The sequence below is a fragment of the Mauremys mutica genome, chromosome 2 (genome assembly GCF_020497125.1).
Source record: "Mauremys mutica isolate MM-2020 ecotype Southern chromosome 2, ASM2049712v1, whole genome shotgun sequence".
Classification (NCBI taxonomy): domain Eukaryota; kingdom Metazoa; phylum Chordata; order Testudines; family Geoemydidae; genus Mauremys; species Mauremys mutica.
Genome location: NC_059073.1, coordinates 284599999 through 284619986, shown reverse-complemented (window position 1 = coordinate 284619986; position 19988 = coordinate 284599999). Strand labels below are relative to the sequence as shown.

The following is a 19988-nucleotide window of genomic DNA, read 5'->3' as shown; positions in this document are numbered from 1 at the left end:
GTTCACACAGTTTTGAGAATGTGGTCCTTCATTTATAGTTGTGGTTCTTAATATGTCAAAAGCATTTAGAACGTTGTTAATGTAGATATCAAAGTAAATAAATAAAATGGATTTTATACAAAGAAACGTTTCATTGTATGAACTTTAGAGTACTGCCTTAAGCAACATAAGTTCAGTTTCTCTTAATGTAAAATTTCCCATGTTAGCTAAACATAACCTGGATTTAAGAGAATATACATGTACAAATCTATTTGCTTTCAGATACTGTGACTGTTTCCACTTTGTGGCAATAAACCAAAAGTAACCATGTTGAGTTCCGCTGCTGGTTTTTTAAAAGGGAGAAAATGTTTACCAAATGAAATATTGGGGAAAGAAATATTACTCTTTGACCTGTACTAGAATTTTGCAAATGATAGGGAGGAGAAAATGTTATGAAAACATAATTTATATGATGACTGTTCAACATTAAAAGAATTATTTTATTTTCACACAGCAATTAATTTATTTAAAAGACCATTCAATTCTACGATGGGTGTAGTGTGATGTTTTATCTCTCTCCACTATTGTGTGTTTGTGCCCTGTGTGTTAGATAAAGTGTTATGTTGCTCCTTTTTAGTGTGGATTAATATTATTGTATCTTTCTGAAGGATTTTAATTTTCCAGATCTGTTGCTTTGATCAGATTTAAAACTTTGACGTATGAGGAGAAAAAATGTCAGAGATACGTTAGACAGTATTTTTGAGGGGGGGGAAATGAATGAAGTGAAATGTAGTTTTATTAATGCATCCTTATGAAATTGTCAGGAAAATAGACCACCAGCCGAGCCACAAAAAACTACTTCCCACACTTGACCATGGTGATAAATAAAATGTCTAGTTTATTTCATTGTTACTTTTTTAAAAAAAAATCACTTTTAGTAGTCAATTAGAATTTTGCAAGGCTGATCTAATCTGTTTAGAAAAGAGAGACTGTAAAAATTGAAATCTAAGATGTTGATTGCTCTTCTGGATCTGGGTGGTGGTTGTGTATACATTGCCTTCAGTAGTCCTGCACCTGTGAAAGGGCAGAGGAAATAGAGAGAAATAGCTTAACGACTTTTTTCATTCCATCTGTCACAGCAAAATGTTTAGGAGCCAATGAAATCCTTAAGTCAGCAGCTTCTGATTGAAGTGTTTCTCTGTGCCTTTAATTTAAATCTGTATTATAATTGAAAAGAGGGTAGGTATAAAATGGTTGCTTGCTCAGACTTTGTTTAAAAGATTATTTTTATTAAATTACAACAGGATCAAAAAGTGAGGGTAATTAGTCCTTTGCTTATTGGGACCCCGTCTGCTCCATGTAATGGGAAGGGCAAGGTGGTCTTGCCCCCCCAGGGTGTGATCCCATATAATGTAGGGTTTACTCTTCTCAAGTGATTTTAAGGTAATATACTCTGGGTCTCATGTCTCACAACAGCATCCAAAATATGCAAGTGTCTAGTAGTAATCTTGTCATATTTTTATTCTTACGTGCTATATAAATATCCTCTGATTGCATTAATGTTAGTAGCTATATTAGAGCTTTGTTTTTACCTAAAAATGCACATAATATTTTAGATTTACTTTATATTACCATGTTATATGTTCAGTGTCACTAAGAATTGTGCAGTGAAATAGATAAGATTGTTTGAGAGTCCTATGAGGTATTTTTCCAGGAGAGGTAATATAGATTGTATTGATCCAGATCTCAAGTACACCTCTACCCTGATATAACGCAACCCGATATAACACGCATTTGGATATAACGCGGTAAAGCAGCGCTCCAGGGTGGGGCGGGGCTGCGTGCTCTGGCAGATCAAAGCAAGTTCGATATAACGCAGTTTCACCTATAACACGGTAAGATTTTTTGGCTCCCGAGGACAGCGTTATATCAGGATAGAGGTGTAGTAATAAAATTAAATATTTCTAAATACGTATTTTCATCAGGATTAGTCCTGAGGAAATTCAGAAAATGGTTGCTTTTCTAACTTGTATCTGATAACCTGGCACTGAAGATTGTAGTGGATATTTGGATAACAGTTGTCCTACTCCCTGAAAAGGAGTAATAGTAGAAGGTAGTTGCTAAAACTATGGGCTGAAAGCATTTGGGCTTACTGGAGGTCCTTTGTGTACCTCATGAGTGATAGCTCATAGTCTGTATGTTTTATTATATCTTTCAAAAATGTTTCTCTGCCTCCCTTATGCTGCAACTTCAGTTACCCTGGTTCAGCACACAGGGCCATGTAAATCTGTACCACATTAGGAATGGCAGCCTTACTTTCTGACATTTCATTTAATTCTCTGTGCTATAAGAATTGTTTGTTATGCTTTTTCATGTTCTATAACATAGCTGTCAAGGCATAAGCAGCAGGAGAATAAAAAACAAAAACTATGTGGAATGAGTTTGTGTCTCAAACAGGAAAGTGTTTTGCCCAAAATATGCCCAGGGATCAGTTGACTTCTCCTGATGACATTCTGTTTTAGAGCAGAGTCCCATTTCAGAGTCAGATTTTGCCAGCAAATTACTGGCTATAGGTCACAGTATCTGTTTTAGGTATTTCTAGAGCATCTATCAAAGTAAGATCTCAGGCCACGTCTATACTTACCCGCCGGGTCGACGCGGCGAGTTCGACTTCTCGGAGTTTGAACTATCGCGTCTGATCTAGATGCGATAGTTCGAACTCCGGAAGCGCCGCGGTCGACTCCGGTACTCCACCGCGGCAGGAGGAGTTGCCGGAGTCGACCTTGGAGCCGCGGAGTTCGCTTCCGCGGAGTCTGGACGGTAAGTCATTCGAACTAGGGTAGTTCGAATTCAGCTACGTTATTCACGTAGCTGAATTCGCGTACCCTAGTTCGAACCAGGGGCTGTGTGTAGACCAGGGCTCAGTATGGTATCACAAGAGCTTGGATTGTGTGGAGAGCCAAACCGAATATGTATATACAGACCTCTGTGTGTAAGTTTGACAGTGAAGGATATGGTGTAAAGTGTGAAGGTAAAGTTGATGAACATCAGGAATTTTCAAATAATATATAACCATTTTATATCTGGAAAACTTAAAGCATGATTTCTTTTCCCCCATTTTATAGTGTCCCAATGTAATATCAGCTTGAAGAAGCAAAGGAGTCGAAGTATCTTTAGCACCTTATTCTGCTGTTTTCGTGACTACAATGGGGAACCACCATCTACCAATAGCACTAGTACTCTTCCTCCATTGGTGGAGGAGAATGGAGGACTTCAGAAGGTCAGTGACTTGTACCATTTTTTTTGGTCTTTAGATCCTTATAAATAAATTGGCAGTCTCAAATTACATGGTATGTTTCCCATGTGAAAGGCTCAATTTTATTGTAACTCAAATAGTGTGAACGTCCTGAAAAAGTACTAAATAGCACCCGTCGAGACACCAATTTAAAATATTTTCATTTTTCTTTAAAAAGGTAATCATAATTTAAGACAAGGGTCTAGTACTGCAGCTCTGAAGAAAATAACTGTATATGCAAACAGTGTGGACATATCTGCACTACAGTTGCTATGGGCTGCAGCTGTGTTCCTGTAGCAGTGTAATGTAGACACTTTCTCCGTCAATGGAAGAGGTTTTTCCAGTGATAAAGTTAATCCATTTCTCCAAGAGGCAGCAGCGAGGTCAACAGAAGAATTCTTTTGTCAATCTAGCTGCCTCTACACCGGGGGCTAGGTCGACCTTACTGCAACACTCAGAATGTGAAAATTTTCACAGCCCTAAGCTACGTAGACAAATCAGATAATTTTTAAGTGTGGACCAGGCCTGTATAAAACTTCAAGGAACCCAAAAATCTAGACTTGTGTTGTCATAGGAAAAGGACTTTCACTTTTCCTTCCCCCAATCCACCTCCTTTACCCCCATTGTTGATCTCCAACTAAAGAGGGTTTGATATTGTTCCTTCTGGAGCCAATTAGCACTACTTTGAGCTGCAGTTGAAATAGCTTTTTGAGTGATATGAGGCATTCCTAGCATGGGGTAGGGCAAGGGAGCGATTCACATTCTGATTCTTTCAATCCCACCTCACCTCATAGGTATTGTGCTGCCATGAGACCACCCCAGAGATGTCAATTTTGAGTGATTATTTTCCCAGGTTGCAGGCTATGTTGTGCTAGCTTATTTTGAGGTTTAAAATAGTAATTGAACAGTGGGTAATTTAAATTGAATAAGCCCTTAAAATTTCTCATCTTTAAATGAAAAAAAGGAGTGGCTATGAAATCCAGTGGGTTACATATCCATAAAACTATAACATATAATGATAACTTTGTACATATTTTAAACTGATAACATGGAGGCAAGTTGCCTTGCATGACCAAAGACTTGGTTTGGCATGGGGATCAGAGGCATCCTATCTTTTTCCCAAAGCCATGCTATATTTTCAGAACTCTCCATGGCAGAATTGTATTATACTGTTATCCAGAGCAACTTCCCATCTGTTCCTTTCGGCATGGGAGCCTCAGAAGAATAGGGGTGAGCCTTTGCTGCTGCTGTGGGCAAGAGTAGTAGAAGTAAAGGAATTCCTTCCTCCCACTTCTCACACAGCTCCAGTTCAGAATCTTGACACGGTTCATGTCAGTTTCATGTCACTTTTCTGCTTTTGTAAATGCCTCTTGGATTCTGAAATGCTGGAGCAGTGGCACAGGAGCTATCCAGGGGAAGGAAGAAAGGATAAGCAGATCACGATGGCAGGGAAACTAAGTGGAGGGTTGGAGTGTTGAATTGGAATAGTGCACACTAGTCTGAGACTGAATTTGGTCCATTGCCCATAGGGCCAGTAGGTTAGGTGCACTGCAGTGTGTATGCTGTACCCAGAGAAGAGGTGGAATTGCATCTCTGTCCAGTAGACCTCTTTGCCTAGCTGCAGCTGCATTATTGACTAACTGTGGAGTGAGCAAAATCTAGTCTTCCATGAAAAAGGGAGAGTCTCAAACTTCCAGTCTACTGCAGGGAGTGTGTGCAAAAACGTAGTAATATGGGAGGAACGGGGAATTAACAAAGCTCTGTCCCTTACAAAATAACAGGATGTGGGAAGGATGCAGGGAGAGAAGATTATTGGCAAAATAAGGGGTGAAAAAAAAGAATAAATTCCAGAGGAAGAAAAAGATCCAGAGAAAAGAGATAAAAAGTAAAATATTTGAGTGTTAGCAGTGGTATTGTATTGGGAGACCAAACTAATAAAATGATCAAGTTCTTTGGACTGATGGCCAAAAACTTCAAAATGTAAACTACCCCTAAATATTTTGTAATTATCTCACTTTTTAATATATGTGGTATCCTCAGATCTCTAGAAAATATCTTATAATTCAATTTTTATGGGATAGAATAATTACTTAGTCTAATTATCCAAAATAGAAATGTTCATAAGGCATAAATATTATACAGATAACTCTGACAGATGTACATTATGTCTTGAGGGACCCACTAAATATGCTATGTAAATATTACAAATTAACATGAGGACAATATCTATTAATATTAAACAGTTGACTCCAATTTGTAAAATTCAGAAATGAATGTTCATCCAAATTCAGATAGTCAGAAACAAATGTCACAAGGTTCACATTTTAAAATTAGACAGTTTTCAGTGAATTCAGTAGGAGTATTCAGAGACTAATTAACAATCAAAAGAATGCTTAGGAAGGATTAAATTTTTCATAACTGTGAATAGACTAAAGAGTGAGGCAAATATATTTTAATGTGTAAAAAGGCAAGTTTCAACAAAGCTTTAGAATACTTGGTAGTAAAAAGTGTCAATTCCTTAAACCACTTAACTAAGCCTGTAAAGTTATTGAAAGGAGATGGAGGTCTTGAACCTTGATGAAAATAAGTGAAAGCTATATGAATGTGTCGTAGATACGAGCTTAGTTGCAGTGACAATATATATGCTGCCTTTATTTTAAATTTGAAATAACACTGTTAGAGAATTTAAAGTTGATAACTGCATAAATGATTTGGAATGATAAATAATTGAACACTCAGTGTCACATTGTATGAGATAATGCAGTTTTTCAGAAAATGCTTTGAATTTGCAGCTCTCAAGTCATATTTTATCAGGCAAGAGCTTTTCTGACCTGACTATTTCCCTGAAAAATAGAGGAAAGGCGTTAAGCAATCATGAAGTTAGTCCCGTTCAGGAGCTGTAGTATAAAATGGTCTGTGTATTTCACCTTCTGTCTTTTAGGGTTGTTGCTATATGGATGCTAATGATAAAGATAAGAAAAACAAATTAATAGAAGGAAGTAGACATGGGGAAAGCACATTGTGATTTTATAGCAATTTAGTGTAAGCAGTTCTAAAACTATTAAAGAATATTCTTGAAATTGACCTAGTAGGTTTAGTTTTGATTGGTTTAAGAATTAGTTTTTAATCCGTTTCAGCATTAACAGCTTGTTGTTAAGCAAAATGGAGAGCAACAACTAAATTTTTGTAAAAAAGTCTCCAAAACTAAGTGAAATAAGACAGATCTGCTAACATTCTTGTGTTAAATAATTCTGTTGCTATTTAATATTTTTGGTTTACTCTGAAAAATATTTTTTAGACCATACAGCAAATGTGGTTGCATTTTACCAAGCATTGCAATCTGGCATTGTTCAGCTGTGATTGGCTACCTGCGTGACCCTTTACTGGTTCATAGGGTTGGATGAAGTGCAGAGCTGAGAATATTGAATAACCACAATTTTATAGCAGTGATTACTATTCCATTTTAATAAAAAAAAAAAACCTTTAAAAATCAGATACTCTCTAAAAAATATGAAGCTATTTTTAAAAATACTGCTCAGAACAGTCTCTTTGCAATGTGTGCCTTATACATTGAGTTCTGATCAGTCCATTCTGAAAATAGTTAATTTTCAGTACAGCTGAAACTACTGACATTACTGAAATTATAATGCAAGCTTTTTTCTGTTATTTCTCCATATAGCTACAGTGCCACTTAATGCAGAACAAACCTTTGTGCTATGGCCCACAGATCTGTTACAATGGGTACATCATTCTGCTTGCACCTTGGGTGTTGAACCAGACCTGTCAGTATGGCAGCAAGAGAATGCCATTCCTCTTGAATTCCCTCCATTTTTTCTTTCTCCCCAATGGCGAACAGACTCAACCACTCCTCCCAGCTGTAGAGGCAAAAGGAAGGTTCTTTTGAATGTTCCCCCCTTATCAACTGTGTCATTGGGGAGTTCAGCTGACTCTGACTAGAGTGCAGTTTCAGTCACAGTGCAATATCCCATTTGCCTTGACCCCTTCTCCCAGACAAGGTAAGAGAGGCCAGCTGTGCTGGGCAAGATGAAGTCCAGACAAGCCTAAGCCCCCTCCCCTGGCAGGAAAGGATGTGTGCAGAATTGGAGAAGACCAGGTTCTGGGACAAGCAGCCCCTCACCCCAATCTTCATGAATGGAGGTGAAGCCAGAAGGGCAGCATACCCCAGATGGAGATTTACTCCTTGGGGAATTCTGTGCCAAATAAATTAAAAATTCTGCACACAATATTTAAAAATTCTGCAAATTTTATTTGTCAAAATAACACTATATAATTACACCAGTTTCAATTATTTTGGTAATTTATTTCAAAATACCTGTCAGCAAGTATGTCTGTAACAATACAGACACAACAACAAAAAATTCCCCCAGGAGTAGAGTTAAAGAAACCCCTCTGACAACCCAGTTCCTGTTTCTCTGTCCCCTTTCTTTCAGAACCCAGTCGGGAGGCCAGACATTCATAGCCCCCTCACCCTCAGAGTCCAGCCATGGTGCTCCCCCAGCCCAGACACTCACACTCCTTCTCCCCCGCCCCCAGAGTCCAGCCACGGGCCCCCCAAGCCAAGATGCTGCCGCCTCCTTCCTTCAGGGAGTGCTGGGAACTGCAGCTGCTGGGAACCCTCCAGTTCCCTCCCACTCGCCTTGTCTTCAGTTTGCAAACTGGGCTCTGCTGGTTCCAGTGGCCTCTAGAGATGGCCAACATCTCTGCAGCCTATTCGAGGGGAAAGGGGGAATTGTGTGCACATACAACATTGATTTTTGCAAAATTCTTCATTGTGCAGTGTCACAGAATTCCCCAGGAGTAAAGATTGCTCCTGAGTCCCTGTAGCCTGCACCATCAGCCATGCCCCGGATTGTGGAACTCAGCCACCTCCTCCACTTCCACTATCCCAGGAGTCATGGGTGGAGGGCACTTATCACAACACAGATGCTGCTAATGCCGGAGAGAGCTCCCTCCCCCTGCTATAACAGCCTTCCTTCCCCAGAACTTCTCATATCACAGGCTGATACCTCCAGGGGAAACAGATTAGTTTGGTCCATGTAGATCCCATGCAATAGAGAGGGGACAGCTTCTGGTGAGCCCATCCTTGAGCCTCAAGCCAGTACCTTCCTTCAGAGACCCAGAAAGGGTTCATACGAGGGAGGGGAGAAAAACAAACCCAACGTTTTATAGGACAGAGAGATCACTAGCCATGTGAATTATTTTCGGAGCAATCCCTGAGCACAGTTTCACTCCCCTTTTTGAAACAGGTTTAAGGGACAAATTCCCAAAGGGGAAATAAATGAATAACCAGTGCTGTTTCCCCTGCTCTCCTTCACAGAGTGTAGTAGCGCGGATTCTCCTGGACACCTTCATGAAGTGCATCATAGGAATTTATCATCCGTGTTGGGTTCCCCTACGCACCCTTACAGAGTGCAGCTTGGCAGATCAGGGCAGAAAAGATCAGGCCATTGCTTCATAGATACCAAGGCCAGAAGGGACTATTGTGATTATCTAGTCTGACTTCCAGTAGAACATAGACCATAGAACTTCCCCCAAATAATTCCTTAGATCATTTAAAAATTCAGTGAAGGTGAATCCACCACAACCCTTTGTAAAGTGTTCCAATGGTTCATTACTCTCACTGTTAAAAATTTACGGCTTATTTCCATTCTGAATTTGGCTTCAAGTTCCAGCCATTGGATCATGGTAGACCTTTCTCTGCTAGATTGAAGAGCCCATTATTAAATATTTGCTCCGCAGGGAGGTACTTAGACTATAATCAAGTCACCCCTTAGTCTTCTCTTTGTTGAGCTAAATAGACTGAACTCCTTGACTCTGTCAGTATAAGTCATGTCTTCTAATCCGTGGCTCTTCTCTGAACTCTCTCCAATTTATCCACATCCTTCTGGAATTGTGGACACCACAACAGAACACTGTACTCCTGCAGCAGTGACACCAGTGCCAAATATAGAGATGAAATAACTTCTCTACTCCTACTCGAGATTTCCTGTTTATGCATCCAAGGATCACATTAGTCCTCCTAACTACAGCATTGTACTAGGAGCTCATGTTCAGCTGACTTATCCACCTTGACCCCCAAATCTTTTTTTAGAATCATTGCTTTTTATGATAGCTCCCCATCCTGTAACTATAGCCTGCATTCTTTGTTTCTACATTTACACTTAATCATATTAAAATGCATATGGTTTGCTTGCACCCAGTTTACCAAGCAATCCAGATTGCTCTGAATCAGCGACTTCTCTTCAGTATACTCCCCCAATTTTGTGTCATCTATAAACTTTATCAGTGATGATTTGATGTTTTCTTCCAGGTCATAGGTAAAAATGTTAAATATGTGCTGATTCCTCAAGGCAATCCCTCAAAGGGAATTCTTATTCCTTAGTGGAGGAAGGCCAGCAATCCAAATCAGAGCTAAAAAATCGAGTAGTAAAACATATATTTAAAAAAAAAAAAAGGCAAAAAAGTACTCAGTATTGTGAAACTACACTTAGGAAGTCTGCAGTTGCCCTAGACAAGCTGTGGCTGTATATCTGTTCTCCTGCACCCTATGAAGGTGTGTTAGAAGGATAGAGATTTCCTGCCACACCTTAAAAATTGGGAAAGTGTTGCTTTTTTGATCCCAGCTGCCATTGTAGGTTGCCGTGCCTGGCCTTGCCTTCATCTCCTCCCTCCAGAAGCTGGCTATAATATAGAGTGTTGAGGAATAACCCGAAACACACACACAGTGATACATGGGCTGCCTGGTGTGTCTGTGTTTTTGTCCTGAATTCAAAATACATGATTCCAGGAGAGTCAGTCATAGCCCTGGGCTGAGGATGAATACTGTGAGATACAAAGTCTCATGTGAGAGGAAGATTAACCGACTATGAAGATGGTCGTAATGAAAAACAAGTGGTGTCATAAACAAAAATTCAGTTCTTATTGGAGCCTATTAGGAATTGTGATCTAATTCACAGGCATGCTTAAGTGATGCACAGTTCACAGAATACACAATTGGTATACCCCTCTGCGCCTCACCAATCTCATTAATTGGCAGAGTTCTTGCTCCAGTTGTACATTCTCTGCTTTGATAGGTGACGAATGCAGCAAATCAGATTTTTTTTTTTTCAGGGCTTTTCCTGATTCAGATCAGGGAATGAAAAAGAGGTGGAACACAGTGATTCATTGAGGTCTCAGAGCACTGCTTATTCAATGGATAACAGACCTGTTCTTGTGTCAGTCAACATGTCTGATAGAGTTTTAAGAATAACTATGAAGAACATGATCAGCCCCATGCCCAAGAGAAATTCTCCTATGCTGGGCAGAGCAACGTTTCTTATCTCTATGTGCACTGCTCTCCAAGGAGATGAAACGCCAAGATTTACATGGCAGAAGTCAGTTTAGCAAAGTTGTGGTTGCATCCAGAAATATCTTAATCAGCATGAGTCAGTTTGTTGGGCTGGTGATTGATCTCTTTGCATCTGGAACCAGTAAATAAAGTAACTTGCAGTCTGGACTCAGTGAGGTCTTCGTGCAAAGTTGGGTAGGGTTCATGCTATAGATCTTTCCACGCTTTACAAAAAAAATAGGAGCTAGGGTGTAGTTATGATTCTGTTTTGTACTGCTAGCTGAAGAAGCTATGGATCTCAGAATTGATTAACCTAGCATTGGCTTTTGGGATGTCTGTCTCAGAGGGGATCTGCTATTGTGAGACCAATCCGCTATCTTGGCCCAGACAGATTTAAAATGAATACCTGGATGAAGTAATTGCTGCTCTCAAGGATCCCAGAACAGAAGTCAAGAAATAGAACTGATTCTACTGATGCAAAGTTCATAGTTTTAACTACCACGTTCAACCAGTGAAACATAGCCTTGAGTTCTCCTAGTATGACTTTATTGTGACCTATAAAAGTGCCCAAGCAAAAAGGTCAAGTGTGTGTAGTGCAATGTTCTCAACATGTTAAAGGCAAGGAAGTTTTGTACACAGCTTCCAACATTAAATGCATCTTTGGGGCGTCAACCTTATTCCAACCCTGCACAGTCATGGAGGACAACCTTGGAAACTCATTCTGCTCCTTACAGCATTACCCAGATTGAACCCGAGAAGTAAGTGGTGGTATACTTCCTACCAATTAGGGTAGGGCTCCCAAAGGCTTACATATTCAATCAGATGAGTTATTTGAAATTGAGAGCTTTCTCTGAGATCTAGCATTGTACTTTTAATTAAGACAGGTAGTCCTCAGAACTGTCATGGCATTCAAAAAATATTCCTCCTTTGGTTAGGCATTGTAGCCCAATCCTTAGGAGCACTGACAGTTTCAGGGCAAAGTAGTCATGTCTCCTGTAACTGAGATCTGCTAGGAGGCCTACTTCACCAAATTCTGCCTATTGGTCATTATGCCATTTCCTTCTTTTAGCAGAAGTATTCTCCATGCCTTAATGCCCAAGGGATGATAGAAGAAATATTTATATATAATCTATTTCATTTTGGCTGTCCATATTTAAATGATGATCCTGCTTCCCACCCTGGATACACATTGCTATGAAAATCTCATTGTAACCAATCTATGGACCTAAGGGCAAAGAAGAATAGGAAAATTTTATTTATGCTACCTGAAAATTTCCTTTCTTCAAGCAATCAGGTCCGCACACATCAGGATCATCCTGGAGACAGATGGCTCATCTAGAATAGAGATGGAAATTGACACCCAAGAGTGTAGGTTTGTGAGGTGAAATTTACCATGCTCTGCAGTAGGAGAAATTCTTGTTCCTTAAACTATATTTAACACAATCTGTAATTTAGGAAAGTTGTTTTGAATGAACCTGGTTCTGAAAGTCACCTCAGCTGGAGGGAAATTCAGGAGGCAGGGCATTCCACTGCTGCCAGTGACTGACAAGTCTGTCCTGCCCAGAAGCTTCAATCAGACTGGTGTACTCATTGTAACTAATCTGTGGACTTTATTATTTGAAGAAAGGAAATCTTGAAGTGAACATGGATACATTTTCCTACTTCCTCTTATTAATTAAAGCATGGGATTTATCGGTTTATGGTCTAAAACAATCACTAATGCTGTGTTATACTAACCAATCATTTTAGCAGCTAAAATGCAAGGACCTGTTTGAATATTTTTTGTTGAGTTCTTGAATACTTGGAGCTTTTTTGTTAAAATATTTGAGTGCCAAATTTACTGTCTCAGATCTTTCTGTTCCACCCTTTCAAAAGCCCTTACAATGATATTTTTTTTCTTTTCCCCCAGGGTGACCAGATGCAGGTCATTCCCATACCAAGTGTATGTATTTTTATCCCTTTTATTTTAATAATTTTCATAGTTTTTGCTTTGGTTCATTTTATATTATGTTGGAGTTGACTGGATCTGCTCTGTGTTGCATGTTATAAGACTTTTTTTTGTTTTCTAATCTGTAAGGTTGTATAAAGTTGTGAGGTAAATTACCTTAAATGTGCCTATAAGGTATACAGATAAAACTAATTAATAGGAATAAAAGGACAGTCCAGCTCTGTAAAGCTGTCATCTGCATTTATCCATCATGTAACTTAACGCTGATTTTTGTCACTGTGAAAATGTATAAAGAGGTACTCAAAAGCCAACACACTGAAGTTATTTAACAGTCATATTGGGGACAACAGGCAACTCACTGGTACTAAATGGGCAGGGATCTGAGTCAACAAATCCTGTATCTTGGCAGGGGGTTAAACTACATGACCCTTGTGGTCCCTTCTAACCCTATGATTCTATTAACTTTACTTCTTCTATTTCCACATGCCCCAATTATTTAAGCTCGTCTGTTGGAGATTAGATCCTGTAAAATGAGGCTTTAGTTTTCTTGGTGCAAGCTACTCAAAGAGTATTACAGCAACCCCAATCATGCTATTGTAGTTGTTTAAGGTGGTTTTGTTATGAATCATAGTTTTCTGGGCTTAGTAGCTCTGTTTATGTCACCTGGTTCAAACTTGGAATACAAGTTGTCAGGTTGGAGTTATTCAAAACCAAATAAAAACATTTGACGCTCTTTGACCTAGGGATTTTAAAAGTTGTTCAGACTTAAGCTGTTGTGCCAAAGAATTGATAATTCTCAGACTACTTTAATATGGACTTGGGGTATTTTTTAATGTTTTTTAAATTGCAGATATACTTTTTAGCACGGTATGTGCCAGTACTCCTTCACCATTTACAGTATCTTATTGAGATTTGCCAGAGCAAAGTTCTTAAAGCAATGTCAGTGCAAGTCTGTGAGGGCACTGATATATTCCCCCTCCTGCAGGTGTCCTAAATCTCTGAAGATCGGACTATTTCTCTGACGATTCCCCTATTTTTCTTTTATACTCCCCAGCTCCTTAAGGCCCAACATTGAAACCAATGTCTTTTTGGACCCCGTTAATGCTGCAGCTTAATAGTGTTGAGATTAGTATTTCAGCCACACAGATCTCTTCTTTTAATCACCATTTTTCCTTGGAGATGAAAATTGTTGGAAATTATACTTGTTCCAGGACCGTTGCTTCCTATTTGGTAGTCCTGGACCAGTGCCAAAAAGCATTGCCCTGAAGGACCAGTGACAGTTTTAAAATTTGATATTTCTCAGATCATCAGGGCTAGAAGCCAAAGGTGTATATCACTAGAAACCTGAAAATATCAACTTTTAGTGGCGTGCAACATTCACTACTAGATTACTATCTTGCTTTCCCATCCCTTCCAACTTCAGTTCTCATCATTTTAGCAGCACTGACAACCACTATAGCTAGAAACCAGTGCTGTAGCTGTCTTACCATGTCAAAGCATGGCACCCAGCTGTAAATGGAATAAAGCATTAACAGTTTAAGATGAGATATTACTATTAGTAAAATATAACCACAACACTGCAAATGACAGAGGAATGCAGTAAAGCTTGGCTGTTAACTGGCGGCTATGAACTCATTCAGTACACTCATTCCAAATATAAACATTGGTGGACCGATCCTCCATGAACTTATCTAGTTCTTTTTTTAACCGTGTTATACTTTTGACCTTCACAACATCCCCAGGCAAAGAGTTCCACAGGTTGACTGTGCATTGTGTGAAGAAGTACTTCCTTTGGTTTGTTTAAAATATGGTGCATATTAATTTCATTTGGTGGCCCCTGGTTCATGTATTATGTAAAGGGGGTAAATAGCACTTTCTTATTTACTTTCTCCACACCAGTCATGATTTTATAGACCTCTATCATATCCCCCCTTAGTCGGCTCTTTTACAAGCTGAAAAGTCTGTCTCTTTAATCTCTCCTCATACAGAAGCTGTTCCATACACCTAAACGTTTTGTTGCCCTTCTCTGTACCTTTTCCAATTCTAATATATCTTTTTTGAGCTGGGGTGACAAGATGTGCACAAGATGTGGGTGTACCATCAATTTATATAGAGCAGAGGTTCTCAAACCTCATTGCACCGTGGCTCCCTTCTGACAACAAAAATGACTACATGATCCCAAGAGAAGGGGACAGAAGCCTGAGCCCTCCCGAGCCACACCACCCCGGGCAGGGAGGCCAAAGCCAAAACCGAGCCCTATCACCCAACGCTGAAGTCCTTGGGCTTCGGCCCCAGGCCATGGGTCTCGAGCTTTGGCCCGGGACCATGGGGCTTGGGCTTCGGCCCTGGGCTCCAGCAAGTCTAATGCCAGCCCTGGCGACCCCATTACAATGGGATCGTGACTCACTTTGGTGTCCCGTCCCACAGTTTGAGAACCGCTGATGTAGAGGCATTGATATTTTCTTTCTTATCTATCCATTTCCTAATGATTCCCAACATTGTTAGCTTTTTTGACTGCCGCTGCACATTGAGTGGATGTTTTCAGAGAACTATCCACAATGACGCCAAGATCTTTCTTGTCACATCCCTCCTCGGTCTTCTCTTCTCCAGACTAAACAAACCCAATTTTTTCAATCTTTCCTCCTAGGTCATGTTTTCATTTTTGTTGCTCTCCTCTTGACTGTCTCCAATTTGTCCACATCTTTCCTGAGATGTGAAGCCCAGAACTGAACACAGTACTCCCACTGAGTGAGACCTTATCAGTGCAGAATAGAGTGAAAGAATTACTTCTAGTGTCTTACAACACTTAGCTTAACAAGATGTGAATTCCATTGAATTTCACTTTTAACCTCGTCATTTTGTGGAGGCTTAGTTGTTGCTTTATATAGTGAAAAATGGTTGCTTGCCATTTGTTGACACTTCAAATAGAAAACCAGAATTCCTGCTTACTCTGTCAAAGAATGTAGTATTTCTTCAACTCACTTGAGAGACTTTTGATCGATCATTGCTTTTTGAAGGCTGTTATGCTAATTAACATGGAAACCTGAGATGAATGCATAAGCCCTGAACAGTGACTAGTTTAATAACTTCTAAAGATGCAATGTCTACTGTAATATGCATAAAGTTTTCATCTTGACTAAACAAAAGGCTCACCAAGTACTTGTGGTGCTTATATTTAAAAAGTCAACATTTGATCCACAGTGTCCACACAGTGATGTCTGAGGCCCAGTTATTTTTCTACTTTGTTCTAGGGAAATACTGCAGTATTTCAGATATTGCTGTGTAGTAAGTGTGAATCACTGTTGATTTTATTAATGGTGACTACTGTTTGTTACACTTTCTAATGACTAAAAAGCTTGATTTAAAATAAAATAAAAAGAAAACAGGTAAAGAGCTTGAGATCTCATTTTAATCACCATAAATATTTTACCTTCTTTGACTAACTATGAAATATCTACTAATTATGACTTTTCTAGGCAATTTCTCCAGTGTTTTCATTTAGATCTATTGGAATGGATTTAAAAATTGATACTACAGTAATTAACGTTCCCTATTCCTTGATATAAGCTTTACTACAATTGGGTAGAAAGTGCTCCAGTTAGAAGGCTTGGATGTCAGCATAAATGAGTTACTGTCAGATATACACATCCCTTACATTTCTTAAACCACCTAGGTGTCACCCTTACACTAAATTCCTACTCAAGATATTTAGTTTCCACATGAATTGTGAAACCTTTTCCTTCGTAATTCATATTTTCCATGCCCCTTCAGATCTGCAGGAGAGAAAAGCCTTCGCATGCTAGATGTCCGCACAGAAATGGCATTGCATGTGAAGAACTAATGAACTAGGAACCAAAAGCCAGTTGCTCGTTTCTTCTGATCTTCAGACATGCAAACTATTGAGAATGTTTGGTGTTTAGCATGGGGTCCCTTTAGGTATTCTACTTTTCAGGCAGGATCAGATTAATTATGCCTTGTGGCAGGGACCTAAATGGCAAGTCCTAGGACCCTGTCTGAGAATGCAACACTTTTATTGAGTCACCATTCACTCAGATGCTGGAACTCTGAAGATATAGTATATCTACTGCTGCATCATACTAGCAAGTTGGTTCCAATTAACATCAACTAGGGAACAGGAGAGGCCGGAGTCTTTCTCTGAAGAGGAAACTAGGGGCTGAGACAGAGGGGATCCTTCAAGGAAAACCCTAGATAAAGGCAAACTTTGGGAAAGCTTAGTCTCAGATTTGTGTGTAGCGAATCTTGAGTTAAGGCAAAACTCCAGGTAGCAGGAGATTTCTGGATGTTAACCAGGTATGTGACTATACTGAGTGGGAAGAGAAGGATGGAGATGCACTAGTTCCTTTCATAACTGCTGCTTAGTGAAAGCAAAGCTTCAAATGGAGAGAGAAGGGAATATAATACTACTTGGCTCACAGTCAAAGGCAGTTGGCTTCTTTCAGTCTAAGGCCCTTGAGTCCTGTAATATTTTCAGAGATGTTCATTCCCTTCCTGGTTTTGGTTTGATCAGCTGCCAGGGAGCAGTTATTGGTTCTGGGTGATAATGCAAATTGTACAGCCAGTCTTGTCCTGGATTTTTTTATCATGCCATTAATGTGCCATACATAGCAATGTCTGTCTTTGTAACAATCCCTGGTTTGTTTTTAGTCTGCAGTAGTTACCTCAGCTGTTCCAAATTCCACCTGAATAATATATTCATTCAGTACTACTCATTACTAAGGGTCAGGGAATGCTATTAGCATATATTTTTCCTAAGATATTTAATTTTGAAAAAAACACAGTGCATTCTTTTCATGACTTTTTTCCTGGTGGTCCTCTATAGATAGATAGCGCTATCTGTCTCTCTGTCTCTCTATCTACCTATCTTAAAAAAATATTTAAAAATTAGATCCTGTTTCATGTATAATGGAACACTTGATGGTGGCATCATGTTATTTATATCTTAATGGTGCTTTTGGATCCTTTACACTGTTAGTAAAAACACTCTTCATGTAGCAGAAGAAATTGCTATGTAGTTAATGTTACCATGTAACCTCGTAACCAAGGTTGTTACAAGGAGAAGGGAGAAAAATTGTTGTTCTTAACCACTGAGGATGGGACAAGAAGCAATGGGCTCAAATTGCAGCAAGGGAGGTTTTGGTTGGACATCAGGAAAAACTTCCTAACTCTCAGGGTGATTAAGCACTGGAATAAATTGCTTAGGGAGGTTATGGAATCTCCATCATTGGAGATTTTTAAAAGCAGGTTAGACAAACTCCTGTCAGGGATGGTCTAGATAATACTTAGTCCTGCCATGAGTGCAGGGGACTGGACTAGATGACCTCTTGAGGTCCCTTCCAGTCCTATGGTGATGCACTTTGAACTGCTTATACACATAGTGCTACTGTTAAATGAAAAAAATACACTAACATTCCTTAAAATGAAAAAATGTACTACTTTGAGAGGCAGGATGGTCTTGTAGCTAAGATACTGAATCTCTGTGCCTCAGTTCCCCATTTGTAAAATGGGGATAATACTTTTTCCTTCCCTGTCTTGTCTATTTAGATTGTAAGCTGTTTGGAGTAAGGACTGTCATTCTGTGTTTGTACAGTGCCTAGTAACCTTGGGCCCTGGCTTAGCCTCTGGGTGTTTCTGTCATACAAATAATACATATATCCCCAGCAGTAAAGTAACGTTTTACTATACGCTTAACTGTCGTCCTTGTGTTTGGGGATTGTCAAATCCGATGTATAACATCTAGTCTGACAGCCCACACGCTGTGCGGGCCTTATCAGCTACAATGCAATGCTTTATCATGGTTTCACTCAGCACTAATCTAAGGATCAAATAGAATTACAAAGAAAATAAGAGATTAGTAGATGATTAAGTGGTTTTCAATTTTGATATATCAAGAAACTGTCATTGATTTCCATAGAATCAGAGTTAGATCAACACTGAGGACTTTTGAAAATCCTACCCAGGATACATAAAGTAGCTGAAGATTGTCATATTATTTAAATCTGAAAAGGATTTCTTTTAACAACACTTAGTTAATGAATTAAAATTAAAATTTACTGGGGAGAATTTGCACACATTTTTCCAAATTTGGGCTTCTTACAGAGGTTGCACTTAAGTGTTTGACTTCATGACTTAAAATTGCATAGCCTAGCTTGGGAATTATTTTTCATTTGTCCATTGGTAAATTTAGCGTGGGTTCTTTGTGAGCTTGGGAACCTTTTTCCTACATATATGAGAAATGCTCTGATAGAAATAAAATGTGGTAAGAAAATAGAATTATTTTTCATATTTCTAATTGATGGTTATAAACAATATTTTAAAAATTATGGAAAATATTTTGCCACACTCCGGCAAACACCAGAAATAAAGCAGTGATTCATACAGAATACTTTACTCTTTTTATTATAGTGCACACAGATGTAATCTCATTCAGATAGCCATCCTATTCTAGTGTGCAATATGGTGGCTTCGCAGGTTTCTGAGGCTACCTCCATAAAAGACTATTTACTTAGTATTGCCAGAGAGCTTTGGAGCCCTAGTAATAGACCAGAATCTCATTGTGCTAGGTGCTTTACCAACATGAACAAAAAGACTGTCCCTGTCCCATAAACTTACAATCTAGATCAGGGGTAGGCACCCTATGGCATGCATGCCGAAGGTGGCACGCGAGCTGATTTTCAGTGGCACTCACGCTGCCCGGTTCCTGGCCACCGGTCCGGGGGGCTTTGCATTTTAATTTTAAATGAAGATTCTTAAACATTTTTAAAACCTTATTTACTTTACATACAACGATAGTTTAATTATATATTCTAGACTTATAGAAAGAGACCTTCTAAAAATGTTAAAATGTATGACTGGCACCCGAAACCTTAACTTAGAGTGAATAAATGAAGACGTGGCACACCACTTCTGAAAGGTTGCTGATCCCTGATCTAGATAGACAAAGTATATGCAAAAGGAGAGGAAAGTTAAAACACTGGCGCTGGTGGCATCCCCCCTCTCCCCCATCCTATTGTGATTTCAATATTGTTTTTAACTCCCTACCCATGGGCTTTAACCCATTACATATTTTAATTTCCTATCCATATTGAACATCTCACTTTGTACCCAACCCCAATTTTCCCTCCCATTCAGAACTAACCCATTTATTTAAACACTAAAGACGCTATTAAGAGTGTGGCATCATAGCAGTATCTCAGCTTCTTTAAGCATCCAAAAGATGCATCCTCCCCTTCAAGTTCCTTCATAGTGCTGCTGTGGTAAATGATGACACCTGGCACCAAAGTCAAAGAAGAATACAATGAATGTTGCAACTCAGGATGCTAGGTCAGGCAGTGGGCCCCAAAACTGTGCCTCTCTACCTTCTCCTCCCCCAGCTGAAGTCTGTGTTTCCCAAGATATTG

At 39.3% G+C, this 19988-nt stretch overlaps 1 protein-coding gene across 2 annotated transcripts in view; it reads left to right on the top strand.

Annotated features, from left to right (window-relative positions):
- Positions 1-19988, top strand: part of CTDSPL (CTD small phosphatase like) — a 125267-nt gene that overhangs the window by 78608 nt on the left and 26671 nt on the right. The window contains exons 2-3 of one of the 2 annotated variants that reach the window (XM_045005458.1): positions 3105-3259; positions 12532-12564. In XM_045005458.1, coding sequence (XP_044861393.1) covers positions 3105-3259; positions 12532-12564 — 188 coding nt within the window. The remainder of the gene's footprint in view (positions 1-3104; positions 3260-12531; positions 12565-19988) is intronic. The other variant, XM_045005459.1, reaches the window with a different exon arrangement.